The 26007-nt window shown below is 35.8% G+C and overlaps 1 protein-coding gene across 1 annotated transcript in view; it reads left to right on the plus strand.

The window, feature by feature from the left end:
• Positions 1-22324, plus strand: part of TMTC2 (transmembrane O-mannosyltransferase targeting cadherins 2) — a 232694-nt gene extending 210370 nt beyond the window's left edge. The window contains exon 12 of the mRNA XM_054277726.1: positions 19441-22324. Within this exon, the coding sequence (XP_054133701.1) occupies positions 19441-19620 (180 nt within the window). The 3' untranslated portion in view covers positions 19621-22324. The remainder of the gene's footprint in view (positions 1-19440) is intronic.
• The last annotated feature ends 3683 nt before the right edge of the window (positions 22325-26007 follow it).

The raw sequence follows: 26007 nt of genomic DNA on the forward strand, positions 1-26007 counted from the left end.
AAATCATGAATATGAATGGGGCAGAATTTATTTTAGATACATAACACTTTATGCAATAAATCAAATCTAGGAAAATTTCTGTCACAGAAGTCCACAGTGCCAAATTCCAGGATACAAGTCAGCAAATGCAGTTAAAAAAAAAAGAAAAACCCAAGTTTGAAAAAAAAAACTTAAAAGGGTTTTCAGAGCTAAGAATCAAAAACAACAACAAAATATAATAAAAAAAACCCATAATAACTTATTGTATGAAATTACAGATTTCCATACTGTCTCTTCAGAACTCTCAAAAAACTACTTATTTCATTACTTCATACTTTGTGAAATAATAATAAAGACTCTGTGATTCATAACACTTGCATAATGCAAGACTCTTTTGCCTTTTTTCTGAGAGAATACCTTAAAATTGAAAGTATTCCCTCAGCTGTCTGCAGATTGGTACAATTTTTCTTTTCTGTGCTTCATTGTATGCTCAAAATGCTTCTCAGAAACTAAGAAATAAGTTTATTGTGTATAACCCTATATAAATATGGTTATGTATTTGAGGTTTCTCAGAGAGCTTTGGAGTGACTGACAGCAAGCTCATAGCAACAGTGCTCTAAAGGTTAGGTATTTCTGATTATTGATGACAAGCTTTACATGTTATGACCAAAGAATCATTTTTGAAGAATAAGATTATCAAAACACTTTATTGTAGAAAATTTCTTCTAACTTTGATTAGTGTAAGTAAAAATCTAATAGCTACTGGTGTTCAGCTTTCTTCCAAAGATGATTATACTTTAATGTTCTAGGTGATAATTTAATGTTCTAGCTAAGCATGGTGTGCATATGGTTTATAATGTTTTAAGAATATTTTATTGGTGCAGAGTGGGAAACTTGTATCCATTTTCACAGCCATTATCAACTTTCTGATGACTTTACAGGGATATGTCTCAAAAATGTGCACAAAACCACAAGTAGTCATACATATTTTGCTTGTTGTTATTAACTCTCAGATTTGCCATACCAGTTTCAGACTGGGAGGAAAAGAAGCCACTTGAGGAGGCTTACTTGGGAGTAAGCAGTTTAATGTGTACATGGTAAGACAAAAGCTCCCAATCTTTCCAAAGGAAAATGGAATGAAAATAATTGAAGGACTGTGTACTTCATGGCTGCATCTGCGCCAATAAATTAAATGTGCCTAGAACTATTCTCTAGTGCTGATTGAACCAGTAGCTTTGAGTGCATCCAGGTATTGTCCTAGAGACTGCAGAGATCCAGGCCAGAGCTGTGTGGAAACCATACTCACAGCATGAAAATGCCCACAGTTGATTTTGGTATTTTGTATGTGGCCTGTGTATCCTCTCCCTGTCATATGAATATGAAGGATCAGCAAAATTATCTGAGTCAAGATGATAATGAAATATTCTTAAACAGAGTCAGTGCTTGGAAGGATCTTTGTTTTGTTTTGGTTTTTTTTTTTAATCCATCACTAATGGTCTAGAAACATTTCTTGACTGAAAATTCAAACTGCTAGATGTATTAATGTGATGTAATATGCAGATTTCTACCATACCATGTATGTAAACACATACCTATATGTATACTTGTGTGCATCTGTTTAGCTGCTAGTAGGTCTGTCCCCAAATAGCCTCTCAGTGAGAATACTGTGACACCATTGAAGTCTCATTCTATGCAGTGAATCAGCCTTGTTACTAGTAACAATTAAGTGCTCAAAGAGTCTGCTTAAAAGAGTCTTTCTGGTCTTTCTTCTGGTGCTTTAAACAGTACTGTTTGGTATGAGTGAATTATGGAACAGCATCCCAAGTAAACTGGGACTCTGCTTTTTTCAGTATGACTTTTTTCCTTTGGTTCCCCAGCCACTTGGCCAGATCCCAAGTTGAAGATCCATTTCTTTGTTATCAACTTCTTTCTTTCACTGTACCAAGACAATTAAATTATCACTTATTCTTTAGAATAACTTTAGACCAATGCCTAGCTCCTGATTTTCATCTAGCACAGCCTGAAACAAAACTCAGATTTCCACTCTCTCACATCTGTTCCTTTGCAAATATAACATATTGTATAATATCTCTAATATTGCTACTATAGGATACAGTCCTTAAGAGCAGTAAGAGATTTTAGTAATACTGTAAACAAGTCTTTTACTGATTGTTAGTGAATTTTTTATGCTCATTTAGGTATTGGAACACAGTTTTGTTCTCAGCATTCTATCTTCCTTTTGCATCTCTTTCTTTGGTTTCTCAACCATTCTTGTTGCTTTTGGAATGAAGCAATACTCTGTGCACAACGATTCCTCATCTGCTCCCTAATCTATAAGCCCTTTGGATCCAGAAACTGCTCTGCTGAGCTTTTCTACACCCATGTCCAGTTTAAATGGCCATCTGATTTACTACTTTCAGAGATACTTAATTGGCTATTTTAGTGCTTTTTCCAGACAGCAGTCTCCACTCTTGCATTTGTCTCCTAGACAAGCCCTTTTATTTCAGTGTCTCAAAACGGGAGACCAGCAGTGAGCACCAATATGCCTGCATGTCTGTGTTACATTCTCATTCAACTAATCCATTTTTAGAAAAGTTGTGACTAAGGCAGCTAAAAACATTGCCAGAAACACAGTATTCACTTACAGAAAATGTAACTTCTCTGAAACTTGCAGGCTCTTGATTTTAACAAACCAAGCATAAAAAGATTTTATTTTTGCAATACTGGGGATGCTTCATTCGTCACTGAACTAATTCTGAGAGGTCTGAGAATACAGTTTATTTTTTTCATTACAAGCCCTATTGCAATGACTGAAGTATTTGCAAGAAAAGTATACTCAGTAAAGGAACAATTGCATACAGCAAAGGTGTGTTAAAATGTATATCCACATCTTGAATGCCATCCTTGCTTTTGGATACACATTCTCTCTGCAGATGGTAAAACAATTAAAACACTTTGATACAATAGCTGCACCAGCTGAAAAGGAGCTTGGATGCAAATTAAAAACAAGTCTGGCTGTATTAGTGTTTAAGATATAGACCTAGCTGTTATCTTAATAATGTTCACAATTGGCTTTATTTGCAGTAGGTGGGTATTTATCCTCCATGAAAGTAATTTCCAGACAAATTTCAGAAGAGCAATATTTTCTGTAGAACACACTGCTGCTTTGAAGATTGGATCAATTTGTCTTTAACTTTACTAAAGAAGCAAGCATTCTCAAGGTTATGTCTATTTTAGCTTTCAGAGAGGCAACTTCCCCTGGACAGCCAAGAGTTAGGGAGGAATCCAGGAAGCAGTTCAGAAAACAAAAATACTTTTATTTGCAATCAGTTATTTCTTACAGGACTGTCTTTTCTTCCTTCAACTATGTAGGTAACCTACAGAGATTAGCCTCCCTAGCCCCTTGATCTTTATGAATGCTTTCCAAAAAACATGTTACTGCATCGTGTGTTGTACCATGATCAAAACAAAATCATTTTAGAGCTTTCTCAGTGAGAAACATATGTGTTTGTTCTAGCAGTGTTACCTTGAGTGTACATTAATCACGTTAGTCTAATTTTAGTAAATTCAGTTGCATGAAGAAATGAAACCATAAATTTCTTGGACATTTATACAGTAATTATTCTGAGAGTGAGAATTGCTGAAGAAAAGCTGTATTCAGAGATGATTTCTGTGTGCCCTACATATTGTAATCTTCACAAACCAGGAAATTGTTTTAACAAGTTGTTAGGCTCTAAAATCTGAGCTTTAAGCTTGCTTTGTTGTGGAAAACTCAGGCCTCCAGAAACTGGCTTTAAATTGCCATTCTTTACAAGCATGTGAGATACCAAATTAAGCTTCAGCCTTTGTTCAACTTTTAAGATATCATTTGTGTAATAGAGCTGCGTTTCTAATTTTTTAAGTCTGAGACTGAAGCCAGTCATTAAAAGTTGCTCTAGAACCCCCACATATGGCCAATGGCTTTTGAGACGAAAGGGCACTTTGAAGTGTGACCTCAAGAGTATTAAATGAAAGAGAGCTCACCAGAGCCTTAAGACTTTGAGCCACCACCTTGAGCTGATTGGCTTAGGAGCATTCCTCAAGGAGGTGTCGTGACCTGTAAGTCACTACCATCCCAACCACATATTAGTGCTGCTTGCAGACTGGAGCTCATGACAGCTTTAAGCCCCGTGTCATCAGCACATTGTCAGCTACAGCTGTTTCCACTCTACCACTTCAAAAGGGCTTGATTAAATGTCTTACTGTAACAACATACATAAAGACACACACAGAGAGTGAGGGGGAAAGGAGAAATGTACCTATAAGCAAAATAAATACAATTTCCACTAGATGGTTTAATCATGATGTGGGGGACTAAACCATTTTTTGACTTGAAGGGATTATGTAATCAGTTAACACAATATCATATTAAAAAGCAGTTTCTACAAGTGCTTCTTTAATTTTTTTCCCCAATGCTGGAGTACAGATTTCATGCCAAAGGCTTCAGGCTTGCAATAAGCTCTACCTCAAGCTGTCTAACTGGTGAAAGAAGAATGCTAGTGATTTCCACATAATTGACTGTAATTTCATAGGCACCTTAGAGATAACATGCTTCCACTGCCTTCTTAAGGAAAGTGCTCATAATTCATGGGGTTTATTCATGGCAGGACTTCTAAAAGAAAATACTTCCACTAGTACATACATCTTTAAAAAAAATAAAGTAAATATAGCATTTTTGTCTTGAAACATCTGTAATCAAGGTCTACTTTATTATATATTTTTTTCCTTCAATGTTTCTGTGCCAGATTTTCCTATTTGATTTTCTCATGAACATTCAGTAATTGCCTCTTGTAGCTTTTCCGGATTTCGAGTAATTGTGAGGGGAAAAAGCTTAAATGCATTTTTCCAGCTTTGTTAAGGACATGTCCCGTTTGTTGCCAGGGAGAATTTTCATAAACTTTTTTAAGAGCTTCTGCTATGTTAAATCTACTGATGATGCCAGTAATGGATGGTTTAGCAGTGATTCTTGCATTGTCTGCTGCTGATCCTCAGCTGACAGAAAAACTGGCTACGCTGGATCCAATATCACAGCCACACTGCTCCAGGGATACAGCAGATCCCTCACCAGCAATGTATCTGTTGCTCCTGCAGCTGTTTTGAGCAGGTCTGCCTTGTCCCTGTTATTCAAATGTAACTAGGGTCCCTTGCCATCCATACTCCTGGCTTCTGGACCATAGTACAGATAAAGCTGACATAATTCCCTAGAGAAACAATATATATATGGTTTTAACACCATGTATTATTGTCAGTAAAACATGACAATTTGCAGCTGCAAATCCTTGTTTTAAAATGTTGTTCTGCCTGTTTACTTCTTCATTCAAAATAATGAACACATGATAATATTTTAGCTTTATCTCCTGGTGTTATAGGATGACCACAGAGCTGTATTTTTAAGTACAGCTGATCCATCTGTTTAGTTGTCTGCCTGTACTGAAAGTGGAGCAGAAGGAGCTTCTGTTGACTGCCCATGTGCCCTCTGAGATACTCCCAGCTTCTCCTGCCCTTTGTCAGGGCTGCACATCTTCCTACTACCAGCACCAGTTGCTGCTAAGCTGGGCATTGTTTAAGGCTTCCTCTCAAGTGTGCCAAACTTTCTGCTTCAATAATGTGAATGGCTGTGGATTCCTTCCAGCCCAGCAGTGCTCTTGGCTTCCTGAAAATGCCTCCTTTCTTTGCTCCTGTTGAAGGTGTGAGGAAAAAGAAAACTTCCTAGGATCCAGTTCTTCCTCTCTTCCTGCTAAAGACTGAACCAATTGTTATAGGACTTTCAGGCACTAAAACAGGTACTATGGTTTCCTAATAAGAGGAAAAGGCATGAGTGATGAGAACTGTATTTCCAGATGACATGTTTTTAGGTTTTTTTTAGTTTGAATTCAGACAGATTCAGCTTAGGCATGGATTAGCTTCACTGGTAGAGGAGATAGTGGAACATCCTTATTGAAAAGAGGACATCACTCTCTGATCTCAAAAGGTTAAGAGAGCCCTTTCTTGGTTACTGTAAATTGCTTGGACTGTCCCTATTGAAACACCATGAAAAAATGACTCTGAGATTTGATATCAGAATATCTGTGACATTTTTCAGTGTGTGTAGTGCAAGGGTGACCTAGCTTAAAGGTTGTGCAGAACAGAAAAATTCAAGAAAACTAACTGAATGCAAGATTCCCTACATTTCAAGTATGAAGACTCTTCAGTATTTGCACAGAAAAGGCAATATTTCCCCAAGTAAAGAGTTTATCCATGCACAAAGTCTCTCTGCTCCTCTTGAGCTTTGTAAAATCTTATTAGTCTGCAACTCAATTTTCTTGTGTTTTTGTTTTGCTTCACCCCTTTCAGATCCTTCTTGTCTGAAACTAAGTCCAGGGCAGATACATTATTTACATCCAGCTATTTGGGAAAAACAATGTTTATTCTTTTGAACAAAACTATTTCTTTCTGTATTTGCAATTATATTTGTTCACGGCCCTCCAAAATATTTTTATTACACATTTGGGGTGGCTGTTGTGCACAATTGTCAGCTTCAAGACAGGCTTATGTGTTGCTCTGAATCTTAAAGTATTCCTGCTTCAGCAGAGATTAGTGTCTCCCACCTTAAAAAAATAAAACAGAAGAAAGAAAAAGCCTCATGTAGTGTTTTCCATCCCTGTGACCTCCATCAAGGGACAAAGAAAAGAATACAGGCTACTGGAATGGGGATATTTACCTGTACCTGAAATGCAATATCAGAATGAGTTATATAATTTGAAAACTGATTTACTCAGCTGAAAACACTGAATTTCCTTTGGGAAATACATGAGAATATTTATTGCCTTACCGCAGAAAATTGTACGTGTGGTTTTCTCCTGCATTGTAGCAGCTCTGTAAAAGCAAAGATTGAATGTGCTTTTGGGCAATTATAGAATACTTAAAACTAGTTCTCAATATTGTGATCCATCTTTGTGTAAGATGCAGAGGAACTAGCAGGAAATCCTGTCATTACAGCTCTCATTTTCACTTTTGTGAGAGCTAGGTTATAGGGAGTTGATTTGTACTCTCCTGGTTATACAAGCAGTTAAACACACAAATGTCTAAGATCAATTGGTTTGCTCAGTGTAATTTGTGAGCTTTGAAATTGAATTAAAATGTGTTTAAGTTGCTGTTTATTTCCCATCTAGAATAATTTGTTGTACATTGATATTCTAATCAATACAGAGCTATTTTGTCTGTGCAAGTCCTAAATGACTGAAATGAAAATACATTAATTCAAGTTTCTTTTGCTTATACCGATATTGCATTGCAATGCCACTACTGACTTGTTTAGAATTGCTTCTGTTTCTCCTGCATATGTGAGATAAATTGAACTCTGTATGTTCTGACTTCATGTGGAAGCATGCAAGCACCTATGAGCTGGCCTTAGCTTAAAGTTTTCCAAGCAGTAAGCTGCATACCCAGGAACACTTGGCAAAGTAAGCCAGAAGCTCATTGTTATGGTAATTCAGAGTGTTTTAAATTTCATACTTAGCTATAAAAAGGTTTACAAAATTCCCATAAATATTAGTCCTTCTACTAAGTCTAATTATTGACGTAATGTATTTTCCAAGTCTTTCGACTTCATGAACAGGGAAATGTATAGACATGCTTTTACTAAAGGGGAAACAAAAGTTGGAAATAGGCATCTATATACTAACTCCCCCTTTCTTATTTATTTAACCTTTAGAATTCCAATAAATAGTCAATTACTCTTACCAAGAATGGTTCAAACGCTAATTTTGTGCTAAGCATGTAGTCTGGGAGAAGGAAACACTGATAATTCATATGCTACTTACTTAGCACACAGGTCATACCAGGTTTTTAGTATGTCTGATGGCAATCCCTTGTGTGCTTGCTAATAAAGTCTTTTCTTCACACAAAAATAAAAGTAAAAAAAAAACCAGTACCCCAGGGCTCTTTGGTTAATGCAACCACTTTCCATTGTAGGGTCTGTTGCCCGCAGGTCCAAAATGTTATGTGACTAAATCTCCGAAAAAAAAAAGGACCATATTTTCACAAAAATCATACATGTTTATTGTTGGTGTTGTATGTTTCTCAAGAAGTTAATCGGGGAAGTATTAATTTTATACATTCTGGTTTCTCGCTGGGCACCTACCCATGTTCTTCCAGTACCATTAGATGATGTAACCCTTGGATAGTTCATAAATTCTCCAAAGTGAAGGCATTCTTATGCCAAATAATACTTGAGTTATTTCATTATCAAGACTTTGATTCAGAAATTTTGTAGGACTGTACCTCAGTTAACTTGAAATGGAAATCTTGCATTATTTTAATATGTATTTTCATTATGCCAGTCTTTATCTCATGTAGTCTTTATCTCATGTATAGATATGTTCAGTCCACCATCAAAAATGCCTAAAGAAAAAAAAGATGTAAAGTCTGCTAGGCCTGTCCCTTCGAGTGCAGATTTGTTTCAACGATCATTTTTGTGTTTTTCTTCCACATCTTAGGAGGGAGATATTCTTTTTTTCCTGTGCTTACACTTCAAGAATGAGAAGAACTGCGCAATGTTTGTGTTTGTACTCAGCTGTGATGTTAATTTACTGAATAATTTGAAAATTAGGTTTTTGAAACTAATTAATAAGAAACTAAATAGTCTAGATTTGTACTATTGAGTTCAATAAAACAAATCATTATGCTTTGAGATGATGAGGGGTAGTAGTTTTTGAAGATGCTGAAATTGTGGAATTGAAGAATTGGTGTTTCATGGGTAGATTTATGCACTTAACTTTGATTTACACTCTGGTAGTAATATGGCAGGGAATACTGAGCTGCCTACATCAGCTCCTGGAGAGAGCAAGATTGCCTTTGCCTGGAAAATTTGCCCTTGGTGTCAATCAGAAATAAAGTGCCATGAAATAGAGAACTCACACCAGCAGATTAGCATTTCAGAAATTAAACCATCTGTTTGAACTCAATTAAAAGGGATTCCAGCCAGGCTTTTCCTAATAGAATGTTCTAGTGCTGATTCTAGAAACAATGCAAGGGATTTATCACGCAATTAGAACTCATAAGAATGTGAGTTTAATGCCCATTAAATAAACCAACAACTATACATTCTCAATAGGATGTTTTGCAATAAATAACTTCTTAATTTTCTTCCTAATCTGTATTTTTGATGTATTTCTCAATCTAGGAATGGTTTTTAGTTGTGTCTTGACACATCCTACTAGATTTTTTTTCCCCTACAAGTTCTGGAGAAAGTTTCTTTCTCACAAGATGGTTTTGCTGCAAGAGGTCTTCTCCCCCACCCTCCCACACCTTTGGGTTGAATGTAATTTTGTGTAAAGAGGAGAAATGCCCTGCAGTGAGGCTGGTTTTGGTCTGAGATCTGCCTGAGAAGAACAGTACTTTTGCAGACTGCTAGGAAGGGGATGGGTGGCAGGTGTCTGTGTGAAGCAATTTGATTTGAATTTGGTTTTGAAATTAACTTCAGTATCAGTTTGAACACATTTTTGCTTCAGAAAGTTAGTTCAGAGATCAGATGCCTGCAGATGAGAAAGTTCAGTGGGGAGGAGATGGAGCGTTGCTTGTTTCCCCCAAGGAGCAGTCCCTTTTTGAAACTGTCTGAACCCCACTGTTTATTGGCTACCTCTTCATTTTGCATTCACATGATTCTGCTTACCACAGTTAGTTTTACTGGAGAGCAAATGTGCAATCCATTGTACCTACCCTCTTGAAATGTCTCCCCTACAATGAACAGCTTTATTACTAGGCTGAGGAAGTTTTACTAATTCTTCAGGTGTTCCAGTAAGGATTGTCTTCCTTAACAATAAATAACTTTAATCTGGCATTATGGTTTGTAATAGTGCCAGTTGCCTCAACATCTGGCTGCCTCAAGCTCATTGCAAACAATTACAGCATGAAAGAAAATATAAACTTCTTCCAATAAAGCAGCAACAGTAAATAAAATCCACGATAAAACCCCTGTATTAAATTCCATAGGAAGATTTGATGTATGTCTCTTAGATTCTATGGAGGGGAATGATTAATATATTTATAGTGGAGTTATTTGGTGGAATTTTATTGCAATTAAGTTTTCTACTTCATTTTTTCACATTCTGACTGCATTTAAATGCACTTAAAATTATCAGACATGTTCTGTCCTTTTTGAAAGATCCATGATACTTCCTTAATTCTGCTTGGAAAATTCTAATCAGATAGCTACATTGCTAGAGATTTTTTGCTGACTAGTTCACAAGTCAAATGTTTTACCCATAATAGAGGAAGAAAGTGCTCTCTGAGCAGAGATTATGGAAATTGCACAGCAGACAAACTTTTTGGTTTGGGTGGAAAAATGAGCTTGAACAGAAAGTTCACTGGTAGAACCCTAAGTTAATTTCTGTGGGATCCTGTGGTGTTCAATAGAATGAGTGATAGTTGTAGTAAAATTGAGGCAAAATAATCTGAGTCACCAACTACAAAATTGCTTAGCAATTCTACTGGCTCTGGATTATACCTTGCCCCAACCATAGAGGGTTTTTTTTCTGGTCCAGTTTGGAGCAAGCATCTGGTTTCACTGAATAATTTCTAACACTGAATTTCAGAGGCAGGAATTGGTGCTAGTCTTGCAACTATTAATTGTCCTCTTGTGCCTTTAGAAGTAATTAATTTAATGCTTTTACAAAAAGAAAATATTACTTAAATTGTTGCTTCATGTGTCCATTTCTTAAAACTTTAGTTTGACAAATACAGAAAACTTCTGTTTGATAAACAGCATATGCTGCATCATGTGCAGTCTTTCAGAGTAGAATGTGTAACTTACCACTGATCATGTCCTGCTATTATTGATATTAATTACTGTAAACACATGTGTCATTATTCAGATGTGGTAAACAAGGCTACCCTAGCTGCAAGTAATTTTGGTTTTTAGAAGTCACAACCTTGTAAAAGCCTAGTGAGCAATTAGTGGTCTTACTATTAATGATCAAAAGACCAAATTTTAGAAACTGCAGCCCTGAAATCTTTAAGATGTAAGGATAAAAATTAAATCTGTGCACTTACTGTGGAAGTTAATAATTTTTATATGTACTATGCTTTTAATTGCTTAATACTGTACAGGGGACACCTGCAAGTTACTGGCTGCCAAAAGGTAAGGCATGAATTTTTATGAATTACACAGAACACTGTGTAATTCAGCATTTTGCAAAGAACCTCTAGTATGTGCCTTTTTTCTCAGCTGCTCTCATAATTCTGTGTGTAAAAATCAAACTCAAGACAAGTTTGGGCATAAGCTTATTGCATTAGGTAAAAAGCATGGAAGTGATAGGAGCCAGATGAAAAAGGACAAAGAGAAGAAAAAGATGCAATGCCTCAAAAAGTCCTAGCATTTTCTTTTCTGTAATACTCTAAGACCACATTTTGTCTGTGAACTGTCTTAATAACAATTGTGCATGATGAAAGCCTTAAAAAAATTACCAAGATTATTGTTCTTTGTGCTCAGAGCATGTATGTCAAGTTGCATAATGGTTTATACAATGTGCCTAAAAGCAATGCCTTTTGACTGTAAGTACATAAATAGTTTGGGAAAACATACACTTATACCAATATTAGTCTAATTCTCAAGCATTTAATTCAGTTGTCAGCCAAAGGTGCAAAGGCTTGTTGAAAATTTAATGTTAAACTGAACATTTGAGTCGAAATATTAGAAACCTCATTACATTGAGATTCCCCTAACTAGAACCTCGTTAAATTTTCAAGGCTAGAAATTAACATTACTTCTTTCTGAAACTGCAGTTGTTGTCTATTCTGCTCGAAAATAGAACTTTAATGTAATATGCCTGTCACAAGCATCTTGGAAAAGCTTACAACCTTCTCTGTGTACCAATGTATTTGATGTGTATCTGGGCAAAAATAAGTGGATAATGCATTCATTTTCAGCAGTCATTTTTATTTTCTAATGGCACTTTATTTGATTGGAAAAACAAACATGTTTTAATGCTAATAGTGTAAGAATAATTGTGATTAAAAATTCTGATGATCTGTGTATTAGACTTTTCTCTGAAGATTAGCCAGTTTTGATTGTGTTTGTGTGGACAGCTATTCTAATCAGCCCTGCATGTGAGCTGCTGGGGTGAAGTACATTATAAATTTTTTAACTTTTTACATTGCTTTTAATTTAAAAGTGGGCTTTGTCTTTAGGCAACAACACAAAGCCCTTTGCTTTTCTGTTTTCCAAGGTTTAGAAAGAAAGTGCAGGTAAAAATATATTTACTCACAAATTGATTTTCATTTTAATAAACTTACTTTGTTTTAATAGGACAGAATTCTGTTAGTGAAAGATTTTGAGCAATTTCTATTTGTCATTATGACAGTACAGATGACATTTCTGTTCATCGGGTTTTTCATTTGCCTAAAGTACAAACTTCCTACTTAGTATGCCACATATTTGTGCTGGACAAGGTAAATAAGTTGTTAAGTGTTTTATAACATAATCATAACTATAAATTAAAATCATCAAATTGAAGAGACAGTTGGATTTCTATAAACAAAATTTAAGTGATTTGGGTTTTTTGTTTTAAATGGAATCCTAAGGTGTGAGGAAAACGGAGTAAGATTATCCTATCCTATACTGATGACAACATTTAAGCTGGAAAGCAAAGAAGTTTAATTAGAAACACTTTGAGGTCTGGAAAATGTTACCTTTTTTTTTTTTTTTTAATAGAACCACAATATGAAATGCTCATAACGTATGTTCCTCTTTAGCTTTTATTGTGGTAATACAAATATGTTATCTAAAAATGTCCATCACAGTTTCCATATAAACTGAGTGATTACTAGGAGGCTTCTTAAGCACAAACCAAAGCTGTTGATGCATGACCATTGGGAAAAACTGTCTAGATACACAGAAATTACAAGTGTAAGTACATTTTTGTGGGATGTTTTCAGCTGTTGTTAGGATCCTAACAGCCTCTAACAGTTGTAATACATGCTTTTGTTAACTTGCTGATCTGCAAACTGGCCTGCCCTGAACTTACATAAAGGCCAATGGTAGCTAGTTTTTCAGCATCAAGATGTAGCATGTATCCATATATGGTTGTTTGGTTTTGGATAACTATATCTATAAAATGCTGAGCCGTCTTGGAGGGTTGAGATGAACAAGATGTTGAAGGGAAAATATCTCCACTGGCTGGAGAACATTGATAGTAAAATGTCCCCTATTGATGTGGTAATTTGAGAAATAAAGTAGACTACTTGATGCTTCCTTCCTATGCCAAGTCTAGAACTCTTCTCTGACTTACAGCTGTGGGTTTCCTTAATGATACTGATGTCTCAATCCAGCAGCAAACTGAGTAATTTCATGGTGTACTTGTGGATGAAGACTCCCACATCTGTCACCAATAAATAGGAAAAAAAGGGTGAGAAACCCTTCCTTCTCTTTTTAATTTCTGGCTTTAAATGTACATATCATGTAGTTTGCAATTTGAGATAGGAAAGTCTCCAGTGTTTCAAAATACACAAGGTTAGATGCATACAATTTCCAAACATGTCCTCCTTTCACCAGGTGGGTTAAAGTGTCACCTGCTTTAGGTGTCCAGATGAGAGTATCCAAGTCTAAAAGAAAAAAAAAAAAAACTAAATAAAAAAATGCATCACCTAATGTTTTTGTAGTATCATCAGCTGTTAAGGTGACCAGGTATTAAATCATTCTGGTCTTCCAGCTTATTAGAATATTATATTATCCTCACCTGAGACTATATATAGATAGCATTCAACAGAAACTATTTAATTCCTATTTGCTTTTTAAAATGCCGTTATTTATTTATTCTTTCTTTGGAGGTCCTCTTTTCTGCAGGGTGTGCATCTTCCCTGGAAATAAAAAATTTGTTAATTTGGTGAACAATGAATGAGGTCTCTTTCTGTTTAATGACATGTTAGTAAATAATAGGTTAGGTTATTCTCCATTTGGTGTTAAGAACATACTACTCTTAAAAATGATGACTGAATCCAAGGATCAGATCCACTCCCCTCCAGATCCTTGGTCTATTGTTCTTTAAATTTATATAGCTATTTATGTTGCTCATTCTTAAGGTAATTAAATAGGGACACGGATTCCCTTTGCAGCACAGATGTTTAGGTCCATTTCTGACTAATACAACAGTGGAAACTGTGCTCTGTGTTCAAATTAATACTGGCAGGGTGAATGTTTTCTTCTCCATTTCCCCTCTTAACTGTTTAAACTGAAAGCTGTTGTTGACACAAAAGCATACTTACTAGAATTGTTCATAAGCAGATTTGAAATTTAAGTGATGTACTTAACTTTTGTAGAGGAAAAGTTGCAGGGCATTTTTCCATTTTAAGAGCCTTCAAAGATGCTGATTTTTTGTTTATTTGTTTTCCAGCGGAAGTGAATGTTTTGCTTTCTGGTTTGATGACACCAGAAATCCCTTTTAACTTTGAATTTCAGCTATTTTAGCTTTTTTTATTCTGTTGATCCATACTACTTTGCAATATATCCTGTCATCTTGATCCAGAATGTTTTTTGCACCAAATTATCAGTACCTAGACAATTGACTTTTGTTGTCTTAGCCAGCTTTTGGGAGATCAGTGTCTTAGTTGTGGTTCATGTACTGTTTGTGACAGAATACCAGACACAGCACGTGCAAACTTCAGTTCTTTAGAAGCCTTATAGTGTAGAGAGCCAGGTAGAAACATGAGTCTCTCTCCATAACTGCTGCTTGGTTTATCTGAGAACACCAGATCACTCTGATAAAAATGTCTGTTTCCATGAGCCACTGAAGATTTTGTGTGTTGTCAATGGATAATAAGATGCAGTTGGCAGCAGTTGTCTCTCAGCATGTTCCTCCCTTGCTTTTCCTTCTATCAATAGTAAAAGTTCAAGAGAAAATTCTTGCTATCACTGCAGAAGGATAAAAAAGGGCATGACAGCAGATTACTTAGTGGCCACTGATCAGATGCAGCAGTCCAGCATGATTTTCTCATGCCTAGTGAGCCATTCTAGACCTAATATTCTGCTATTTGACTACTCAGTCATTGTACCTATGTGTCATATGTGTCTTCAGTTATCAAAGAGAAATATCTGAATTCTTCACCCCTTTTAAACTTGAAGTGCTGGCATGAAATATTCATTTGTGATTGATGTTTTGTGTCCTTCTTTAACTCAAAAGAAATTCTTAAAAGAAAAAGTGTCCTTGATTGCAGTTTTTAAAAACAATACACAACCTCTGTGTTTCTGGTAGGTTGGCCACATTTATTACAGTATTTATTCAACAGTCCTGGGGTTGTTTTGGAGCATCTACAGTATCAGACACATCAGTAATTCCTTAAGACCAAGATGGACTTTGGCAACATCTTTTCAGTGACTCTTTAAAGTGGGTATTTGAGAAGCATCTTGCACTTATGATTCTACTGGGGTAAAAATTGCCATAATTTCCTTAGAAGTACCCCAGCATCAACAAAATGCTCTTTCATCTCAGAATCTACTGCCCTGATCTCTGTAGTGTTGAGCAGAGAAGGTCATCTGTAAGCAGAGCTTTGAGGAAAACAATTTCTGATTTCCTTGCTTGTGTTTGGACTGGTTTTTTTTCATACTCCTCTGCCATGCAAAACATACATTTGTGCTAGAGTAAGTGTTTGTGTATTAGTTTCTCTCTCTGTAACTTGATTGTGTAGGAGTAAAATTGTCTTTTTGTGTTTGGGACTGTACTGCTATGGCATTTGCTGTATGTGTAGCCAAGATGATGAACGAGAAGGCAGTTCATCTTCTATGTCATTAAGATTTATTCTGTTTGGGGGTCCAGTACTGTATATGGTTACAGTAGTGTAATCCTGAATTACTACTCAAAATTATTTTGAGTCATTTGAAGATTCTATAGTTCTCTAATTTTAGAGAGGACTTTTTGATAAGATTTTTGCATGGCCCAGTGCTCTCCTTTGATTTTGGTACTTAAGGGAAAATCTGAAAAAATTGTCATCAGTGTAAACCAAAACCACCTCAGGCAACTAAATGCTTTCCTTGTGTTATTTCATTATTCATTAACTAATCTGTTATGCCTTTTCCCTCCTCCCCATGAGCACCTTCCCCCACTGCCCCCAAAACCCACTAAGGAAACAAGCACACCATGGTAAAATGCTAATAATGGGAATAATTCCAAATAGACCATAAAAGGCAGCATTTATAACCTCAATAGAAATGCCAGTCAGCTATTTTTGATGTAAAGCATCTGTCTCCAGAAGGAAATGAAGGCAGGCCTGTTTCTCCTTTCAAGTCTCTGAAGTAGTAGGTGGTGTCATTTGTTATACAGTGCTACAAGTCCCGTGTTATTGCAGTGGTAGCTGCTGCCTTTGTTAACGTACTGAAAAGTTTTATCAGCTGTCTTTAATAAAAGACAATCTATGTGAAGCAAAACTACAGCAAATGTCTCTTGCTCTCTTATCCTCTGACCATCCTTTTTAAATGCCAGAGAGCAATGCCACTGATGAACAATCTTGCAGATGTGCAAAACTCTTGTGACTGTTAGAATAAACCATAAATGTTGGGACACTGTTATCCTAGAAAGTTAGGGAGCAGTCTTTCCAAAATCCTGTGCACTTCCTTATTTGAAATATAAAGGAGTTAGAATGTTTCAGTTCATACCTGAAATGATTTATCAGTTCACATTTTCCGTGGATACTTTTGTGTAGAACATTAATGGCCTAGAATCCTAGAATTTGTTAGGCCTGCAGGAAATCAAAAATTATGTGTAGAAGTAGGAAAATTTCAGTTAAAAGGCATGCAGTTTGTTGATTTTATTTGGTTTTGTTGCTTGCTCTTGTGAAATTATGTATCAAATTAAAGACATGATGGTAGGAGAGTTTCTTAGCTAGGCATATGGTCTTACATATATGATGTTCTTGATTAGTCCCATACACACACCATATTTTCAGGAGGGTATGGAGGAAATGGGGAGGAATTCTGGAAGCCATATGAGTTATTTCCTGCACAGTAAGTTTTGTGAATGCTGTAGAATTAGCCCTGAGCACATTTAAACATGTGTCTCATTTCTATGAGTTTTTCTAGGTTTAAGATATTTTTAGTCCTTATCCGTTGTAAGCTTTGTCTCGGTGCAAACACGCACATAGTTATAATTAAGTGAGATGACAGCTCTGTGTCAATAACTTCAGGAAAGCTTTTTCATTCATGAACTATCATTAAAGAAAGAAATAGGATGACTAGAGAGAATGGACATTCCTACTCATGATTTGAGAAAATTCTCTCAAACAAGCTGAAGTCTAATAATGAATTAGATGTGGGGGGTATTTAGACAGTCATCAATGTACATGGGAGTTGATTTCCAAGCATTCTTCACTTTAATAACATCAGTTAGCACCCTGAACATCTGCAATTAAGGAGTATATTATTTCATAACAAAACAGTCTGCAAGACTGGCATTTCAAAGATAGAGCTATGAAAATATGGCTGCCAATATGAGTTGCTTGTAGCATAGATTACATTTCAGGGGCCTACTTTCCCTTCTTTTGAAGAGTATTGAACTGATAAAACTATAGAAAACCCAGCTGGGATTTTTGTTTGTTTGATTCACAGTAGAATGACTTACAGAAGGTGGAAAAAATCTGTCAGGGTAAGGCAAGAAAAAGTAAATCTAAAAATTGCATCTTCAGATTCCGCTTCATTAGCATTGGGATATTTACAATAAGGAGAGCTGAACTAGTTTTGTTTTGCTTAATTTTGAAACTCTGTAAGCCATTTGTTCTGAAAATTTGATGCATCACAGTTCTTTATGAGACTTTGTGATGTGTGTATTGCTAAGTTAATAGAAGCAAGAAGAAAGCTGAGAAAATATTAATATATAGTATGAGAATATACAGCATTGGACTTATCTGAACAACATTTCCACCACAAAATTTAGGTTTTGGACATAAGAATTATAGGGATTTTGTTGGAGCTTGATTAAAAAGGATAAGAGTAATGAGTTTTACTTTGTAGTGAAGAGCCTTGGAACAAAGGTAAGTCTTCCTCATCGTAATGATTTCCTATTGCCACATCAGTCTGGGAGACCAACTGTAGTACATATTTTATTGACCTTCTGCCTAATGTATTTTCATACATCATACATTTCAATCATCAAATGGTTTGGGTTGGAAGGGACCTTGAAAATCATCAATTCCAACCTTCCTGCCATGAGCAGGGACATCTAGACCAGGCTGCTCAGAGCCCCATCAAACCTGGCCTTGAACACTTCCACAGCTTCTCCGGGCAACCTGTTCCAGTGTCTAACCACTTTCCTGAAGTTATTGTCACTGGAGAGCTCCTAAAGCACACCAACACACCCTCACAGTCATCTGAAACTGATATGCCATTCACATTTTGAATATTATTTTGAGCAGAACGTTGATGAGTGGTGGCTTGAAACACTTACCCTCTGATGCAAAACTATGTGACTTTGAAAGTGAGTTTTCCTAAAGCTCATTGAAACTTAGGGTGACCTGAGGGTGAGAACCATAGTGAACTTGGTGTGCTATTTTTTTCCCATTTTTCTTTAAAATGCAGAGCACTGGTTTGACAAATGCCTTTACTGTGCTCTCACTAGGATGTGAATACCTTGGTGCTTGCTAAAAGATAGGTTAGACTCTTCAGCTTCATAAATCTGCTTTTCTGCCCTTGTAATATTTGTTAATTCCAGTGACCGGCATGCTAGTATCATGAAGAACCTGTTATTTCATAATGGAATAACCTTGAGATGAAAAAAATAAAAACAAGCTAAGCATTTTGTCTTAGCTAAACATGAAAAAAATTCTAGTAGCATAAGATTTTAAATTGATTTGTTACAAAATTTTAATATTTTTGTTATTAAAATAGCATTTTTCCACTGCTGTTAATTTTATTCAATCATTCCTTAAGAAATAATTGCCACAACCTGAATCTAAATGGATATCCTAGAACCCCTGGACATCCTTAGAATCTGAGAGCAGGCTGTATTTCTTAACAGTTAGAACTAAGACAAAGAGAAGAAAGGGATAAGTTCCAATTATTATTGTGTTAATTATTCCCAATGATTATAAACTCTTTATTGGCAAGGGGTTTGATTAAAATTAAATTCTTGTTGCTAATTCACTCTTGGATTACTTTAATTTTCTCTTGGAATCTGTGTTATGCCAACATTACCACATTTAAAGCTTTATGAGTTCTGTGTTTTCTCATTAAAGAGAGAAGTCTTGTGTCTGTAGGCACTAGAGCTTGACCTGTTTAAAGCACAAACTACACAGCAGCTGTTAAGAAACTTTTTCTTGTTATCTGTATTTGCTTAAATTACTAAATTGGTTCCATGAAAAATCAGCAAACATAAGGGAGTAATTTAAGTGGAAGAAGATTGTCTAAAAAGAAAAATTGAAAATATTTGTAATATTCCTCCTTCTTTTTTTTATTGGTACCAGTATCCAGCTGCCCTAATGAATCTTGGAGCCATTCTCCATCTGAATGGCAAACTGAAAGAGGCTGAAGAAAACTACCTCCTTGCTCTTCAACTCAAACCTGATGATGTCATCACCCAGTCCAATCTTCGCAAATTGTGGAATATCATGGAGAAACAAGGTTTGAAAACATCCAAAACATGATGATGAAAACTCTGAACTACTTTACCTTAAGAGTGATTAAACCCAAGAACTTGAACTTCCACAGAGTTGTCAGGTCAGAGAACTTGCTGGACTTGACTGCAAGAATCTGAGGTCCTAATTGCTGCTAGGAGAAGCTATTCTGCTAGAGAAATAGAAAAAGGGAGACTTTGAGGGATTCATGAAGAACTTGTTACGCAGCAAATGTATTTGGAACAATGGCACGTGAGAGAAGTTGTTTCAGTATATTTGATAAATAATTTCAAATCCCATATTGCTTACTTTTGGGTGGGCACTTGAAATGTATACTGTCATACAAATATGAAGGGAAAATCACACAGTATACACTAAGCCATATGGGTGTTAAAGTGGTAATAGTAGGTCAAAGTATTTTGCTGGTACTGTAACTCATTAAAATGTGTACTAAATCCAGTGTGTTTGCAGTTTGTCTTAATGCTGCTGTATCTCACTTTTGAACCACTTGCTAGCCAATTTCACAGCTTATGGCCCATTTTTTTCAAACCTGTCACATGATTAGATGACGGCACTGCAAGATGTTTACTGAGAATATGCCTGTTACTTCAGCTTGTTAACTAATAGTGCAGTTTTCTTGAGATACACAGTCAAATTTCTGTGAGGTAGACAGAATGACCAAGGAGCTGTCTGCATTCTACATCTGATGTAGTATGCAGGCTAGTAAAAAAAGGACCAGAGGTGTGATTTAGTAATACAAGCAAGATGGATGTTGGCCCTGATACCAAATCAGTGTGGTCAGGCTGTCATCTTAGAAAAAAATAATTGGTATTATAGAATAATGTGTTTGACTCTCTTTACTTTGCTATGAGATAAATCCAACTTTAAATTGGTCTCTGCATATTATGTTTTTGCAATTACTACTTAAAATGGGATTTGAAAATATTAGTGGGTAGGTAAAATGAGACTTCATGAGCAACTCAGAGAAAAAGGAATGTTATGCATTGATGAGAATAGCAAATAACTGAAGAGACTCGATTCGATCATGCTTCAAATAGTGTAGATTGAGAGGAATCAGTAATGGTGATTGCCAGTTACTTTTCATATTTGTTAGTGTTTTAAACAAATCCTTTCAGATTCTAACCAAATATTAGCATTCTGTTTGTATTCTGACACATGCTAGCAGCAGAGCTGTCAAATATCTAAATATGCTTTTGGTGAGGTTCAATTTATTTCTGTTTCAGAATGATTTAGCCTCATTACTGTTTTAGTCTTCAATCTTAAATATAAAAATAATTTATTTTAAATTGAAGTATATGAAGCTTTAGTAATTCTTTTTTCCAGGCCATTTGTTAACTGCTTTCTTTCTTTGGAATAAGTATTATTGTTTGTAAGAAAATTTACTATTTCATTTAATGGCCCTTTGGTATCTGCTTCAGTATTCCTTTCATAAAGATAGATAAAATGTTAAAGTGGTAGAGCACCTTGAACTGAAGCTTCTTCAGGATCTTCTGCTAAAAACTCTTTATTACTGAAAAGGGGTTTGGGATTTTTAGTTTATGTATTCCTTTTTAACTGTTGAGCACCGTTCCAACAAAAATGTAGAGAAGAACACCTTGCTGTATTTATTTATTTATTACTTGACTGCAGCAATGTTACCTGTCATTAACATAACAGTCTCTAATGATGCTATTTCCTTTATTTGGTTTTACTTGCATTTGTTTTGTGATTATTGTATGTACCGAATGGGAAAGGGAACACTTCAGTTATACTCTACCTTCTTGGTCATTCTACCCTTACACTTGGATTTTAAATCTGTATTGAAATAGATTGGGGAATAGCTGTTTCAAAGTCAGTATAGTAGAAAAACTGTAGTTATGTGTATTTCCTTTTCTTTCCTCTTGCTCACTAAAATACCATAAGTTGCTAAGTTTACAACTGGCCCACCAGAAAGGCCAGAGGGGCAAGATTGTTTAGTTTTGTGGAGTGTGTCAAGTTTTTCTCAAATAATGTTCTTGCTGGAAGAGCAAAACTGAAGGATCAAAAGTTGAATTTCTACTTGATCGTTGAAACCAGTGTTAGAATACAATGGTAGCTTGAACTTATTCTCCTGCTTTACTGACTTTCTGGGAAAAGATATAGAAATAGATAGTAACTGTAACTGAGCTTGGTATAGAACTGTGGTATCCTGCAGCTTTATTTGCTCAACAGCCATCAAACTTTGATGGCTTCTTGGTCTTAATCATTCACCAGGTTATTTGTCTCCTTCAACTTGTACTTTTTCTTGTTCGTTAATTTTTATTCATTGCACAAAAAGGGGGAAGAGGGGAGCACTCCTGTGATATGGTGTCATGCTTGCATTGATAACTGGTTTTGTTTGTTTCTTTAAAAAAAAACAACAAAAGAAAAGAAAAAGAAAAAAGGACTACCATAAATTTACCAAGAATGTCCCTGAATACATTTTTTTTAATATAGGTCTGGGCTTGATAACTTTCTTCTTTTGGGATAAATTTAAAACATTGTTTAAAATATGTCTCTCTGCTCAGGGATTTGTGGTGGATTATTGCAGACAGTGCTAAAAAAAGAAAAAGAAAAAAAAAGAGCACAAGACAAGTTTACTAAATTAAAATTTTATTTTTTGAAAAACTGTTATTTGTATAAATTATCAGATTTGTAGGCTTTCCTTTTTGTAGAAATAATTGTTTATGTGCCAGATAAAAGAATTTCAATTTTGTTTTCAATAATAAAGCATTGATAACTAATTTTCTGTGTATTCCTTTGTGTTACTGTAACAGCAGTTTGAGTTTTTTAATTGTTCTAATTAGTAATCTTGATTATTTTGTGTATGGGAGAACTGGATAGTGTAAGTAAAATACAACATGTCACATTTGGCTTTCTTCTAAACTCTATTGGAATTAGACTTCAGTGGATATTTTCAAAAAGGTTCCCTGAAAGCATTTTTTAATATTTATATTCACTAAATCTGGCCAAAGGGATATGATAACTATCATATTTGATTATTGTATCTAAACTCTGTAGGAATAAAATCTGATTAATATATTTACAAAATACTTTTATATTACCATACAAACATGATGTCAGTAACAATGTTGTTAAAATGTAATTGGTTACAAAAGCTGAAGAGAAGATTCTGCCTATGTACAAGGTCTTTTGCATGCATGAGGTCACCTTTTCCTCATGCTGCGAAGTCATATGGTGAGTTTCAAATCTTCTGCCTTCCTGTGCAGAGATGTTATGAATTGACATGGTTCTTTTGACTTTTGGCTGTCTTTTAATCTTCTATGGACAGAGCCTTCTTAGCTCAGTGCAGCACTAATATTCTTATATCTGCCTAGTTCTGTTGCATTCGGCTCCTGAGCATTGATAGACTTGCTCTATGATTGAAAACCATGGATGGGCATGAGCAGAGCAGTCTTTTGGTCACCAAGTTGCAAATCCACCTGTCATGCCTTATTTTTATTGAAGGTCACACCTCACCTTCAGACTTTCCTTGCCTGAGGAGGTGTTAATAAACAGCAGATGATGAAGGCAGAGGATGCAAAGAATCATCTGAACTGTGTCACTTGTTTCTTGTGGAAGCAGAGTCTAAGCATGTGCTTGAGCTCCTGCTCTGGCACCTTAGCCATGAACCCTTCTGCATGAGACCCTGTTCTGTCTGCCTTGTGCTGTGCTTCCAGTGTTTCTGTTCTTCCAAGAATCACACTTTCAGGTGATTTTTTTAGTCCTGCTTTCACAGACTCATCTGAATTTGCACACGGTAGCTGGTACGGATGGCTGTATCACTTCTGGGATTTCAGCTAGGATGAAGGTAAGGCACTGAATTATTCTGTGTAAGCATACTAGCTCGTTTGGATCTGGCTTGGCACTCTGTTGTAGGCATTCCCGTAGCAGTTCTGCCTGACAGAGGTGAATGCTGGTAGCATGGGAGAGACACTGCTTCAGTTCACATCTGATAATAGGCACCAGCAGCTGAATTATGATCAGATAGGCTCCCTTAGGTAGGCTGATCCTGCAATTTGAAAAGTCCCTGCCTTGTTTCACACAGATCCTGAACATTTAACCTCCCTGAGATTCAGCAGTGTGACATTGAAAGAATGTGCTTAGAGGAATGGAATGCATCTGATGTTGTGAGGGGATATTATGAAGGAGGCTAGGAGCAGAGCCTCCCAACATTTTGGGGGAAATTAGTAAACCTTTAGAGGGATGAGCTTTATTCCAAGAGCAAAGAATGAACCCTGAGATCAAATTATTCTAGGATAAACCATGGAAAAGTGTATGCATCAGTAAATTTTCTTTTAAATGCCACAAAACAAAGCCCTAAAGCTATACAGACTTGTAAAAAGTTGTAAGTTCTTCTGCTAAAATAATAAATTCAAACCAAACATTGCCAACAGGAAAGGCTGGCCTTGGAAAGTAGTATTATAAAGTTCAGGACATAAAAATACATTCCCCATTGTGCAGGTTTTGGCTGAGATAGAGTTAATTCTCTTCACAGTAGCTAGAATAGTGCTGTGTTTCTGATTTGAGCTATAAAATGTCACAGAGATGTCACAGGGATGTTTTAGCTATTGCTGTCACAGCATCAAGGCCTTTTGTGCCCCTCACACTTCCCCACCAGCCAGGGGGCTGGGGGTGCACAAGGAGCTGGGAGGGGACACAGCCAGGACATTCCAGACCCTATGGTTTCCTGCTCAGCAGTGAAACTGGGGTGGAGTTTGGTAGGGGGCAGCTGTTGTTTGGGAACCATCTGGGTATCGGTTGTCTGGTGGTGAGCAATTGTTTTTCACTTGTATCGCATGTGTTTCTTGGGCTTTTTTTTTCTCATGTTTTTGTAATATTCCATTATTATTATTATTATTATTATTATTATTATTATTATTATTACTGTTAATTTTCTTTCAGGTATTATGTTTATTTGAATTTTAATTTTTAAATCTTTCCTAAATCAGCCTATGATCTTTCTTACATTTATCGTTCCAATTCTCTCCTCCATTCCACCAGGAAAGAGTGAATGAGCTCTGAGGTGCTTAGTTGCTAGCAGGGTTTAAACCATGACACCCAAGAAAGGCTGAATGTGTGACTCAAGTTATGCCACTTGATTGGAAGACATTTAAAGTTGCACTTTAATTCACATTTCAAGTCAATGTTTCTCCCTTCTCTTGAAGAAATTCTTTATCTTATTTACCCCATTGTTGGGGACTCTCTTTAGTGGTACCACAGTTCTAGAGCTGGACAGCTTTGAAGGTTATGTATGAGGAAGCATTTCAGAAGAGCAGGAACACCACAGTGCACCTTCTAGAAAGGTTTAAGATGAAATAGATTAAATCATTCACTCTTGCTGTACGCTCAAATTATTTTTTTTTTATAGTTTGAGTAAAAAAGTCTAGTTTTACTTGCTAAAGTTATTGAGCTTAAAAGTGTTTATGTGTAAGGCTGGAGATTAAATTGTTTGTACATACAAATCTCTATCTGTTTATGTGCATTTAACCACAGATTTATGTTTTAAAAACATCTGAGATTTCCTTTTGAAAAAACAAGTGCAGAAGCCATGTTGTGAGAAGATATGGGGTTTTCTTCATTTGATAGAGCCGTGTGTGAGCCTGTCTTTTCTTGCATCACTGGTCCTGTAGCTGATGACATTCTATTTCTATATGAATATTTTTGGGTTTTCTCTCTTGAAGAGTTTCAATAGTTTAAGTTACAGATTCTGTTTAGAGCTAGGTAGAAATGGAGCTTTGATGGCTAAACTTGAGTTCAGTTTTGATTTCAGTAATTATTTAACCCAGGTGAACAGATTTTTCAACCCAGTAATACAGTGGTTTTGCAGCAACAGGCAATCCTGGAAAACAGTGGTTGTATGAGAGTCTTTGTTGATTCTTCTCTAGGTTTTTTTCCTCCTGTCAGCAAAACATTTTTTATCCTATTCTGGAGAAATATTTTATTTTGTCCCTTAATTTTCTTGAAAACAGATGTTCCTGCATGCCCAGTATTTTTCTTTATTACAATGAGAAATTATTTTTTCATAGAATGGATTTCTTTATTATTTGGTCATGTTTTTTGCAACCACAACCATAAGTTTCTCTGCAGTACATGAGTGTATAATTCAGTGTATTGTTCCTTATATTAAATCAATTCCCTCTTCTGGTTTATACTGATATGCAAGGCAAATCATTGCCAAAGTGACTCATTTCTGCACACCCACAGTTTCTGGAATACAGCATTGCTTTTCGCATTGTGATAGAGAACATTTTGATATGACAACATGAAGCTGTAAGATGGTAGAGTAGGACTCTTCTTTTTTTCAGTCACCATTATCCCATAGTTTTTAGTCCTTTTCCTTAATGAAATAATTTTAAAATTATTTTTTAAAAAAACTAAACATACTATTAATAGCAA

The sequence above is a fragment of the Melozone crissalis genome, unplaced genomic scaffold (genome assembly GCF_028551555.1).
Source record: "Melozone crissalis strain CALT ecotype California unplaced genomic scaffold, PUWL_Pcris_2 ptg000004l_1, whole genome shotgun sequence".
Taxonomy (NCBI): Eukaryota; Metazoa; Chordata; class Aves; order Passeriformes; family Passerellidae; genus Melozone; species Melozone crissalis.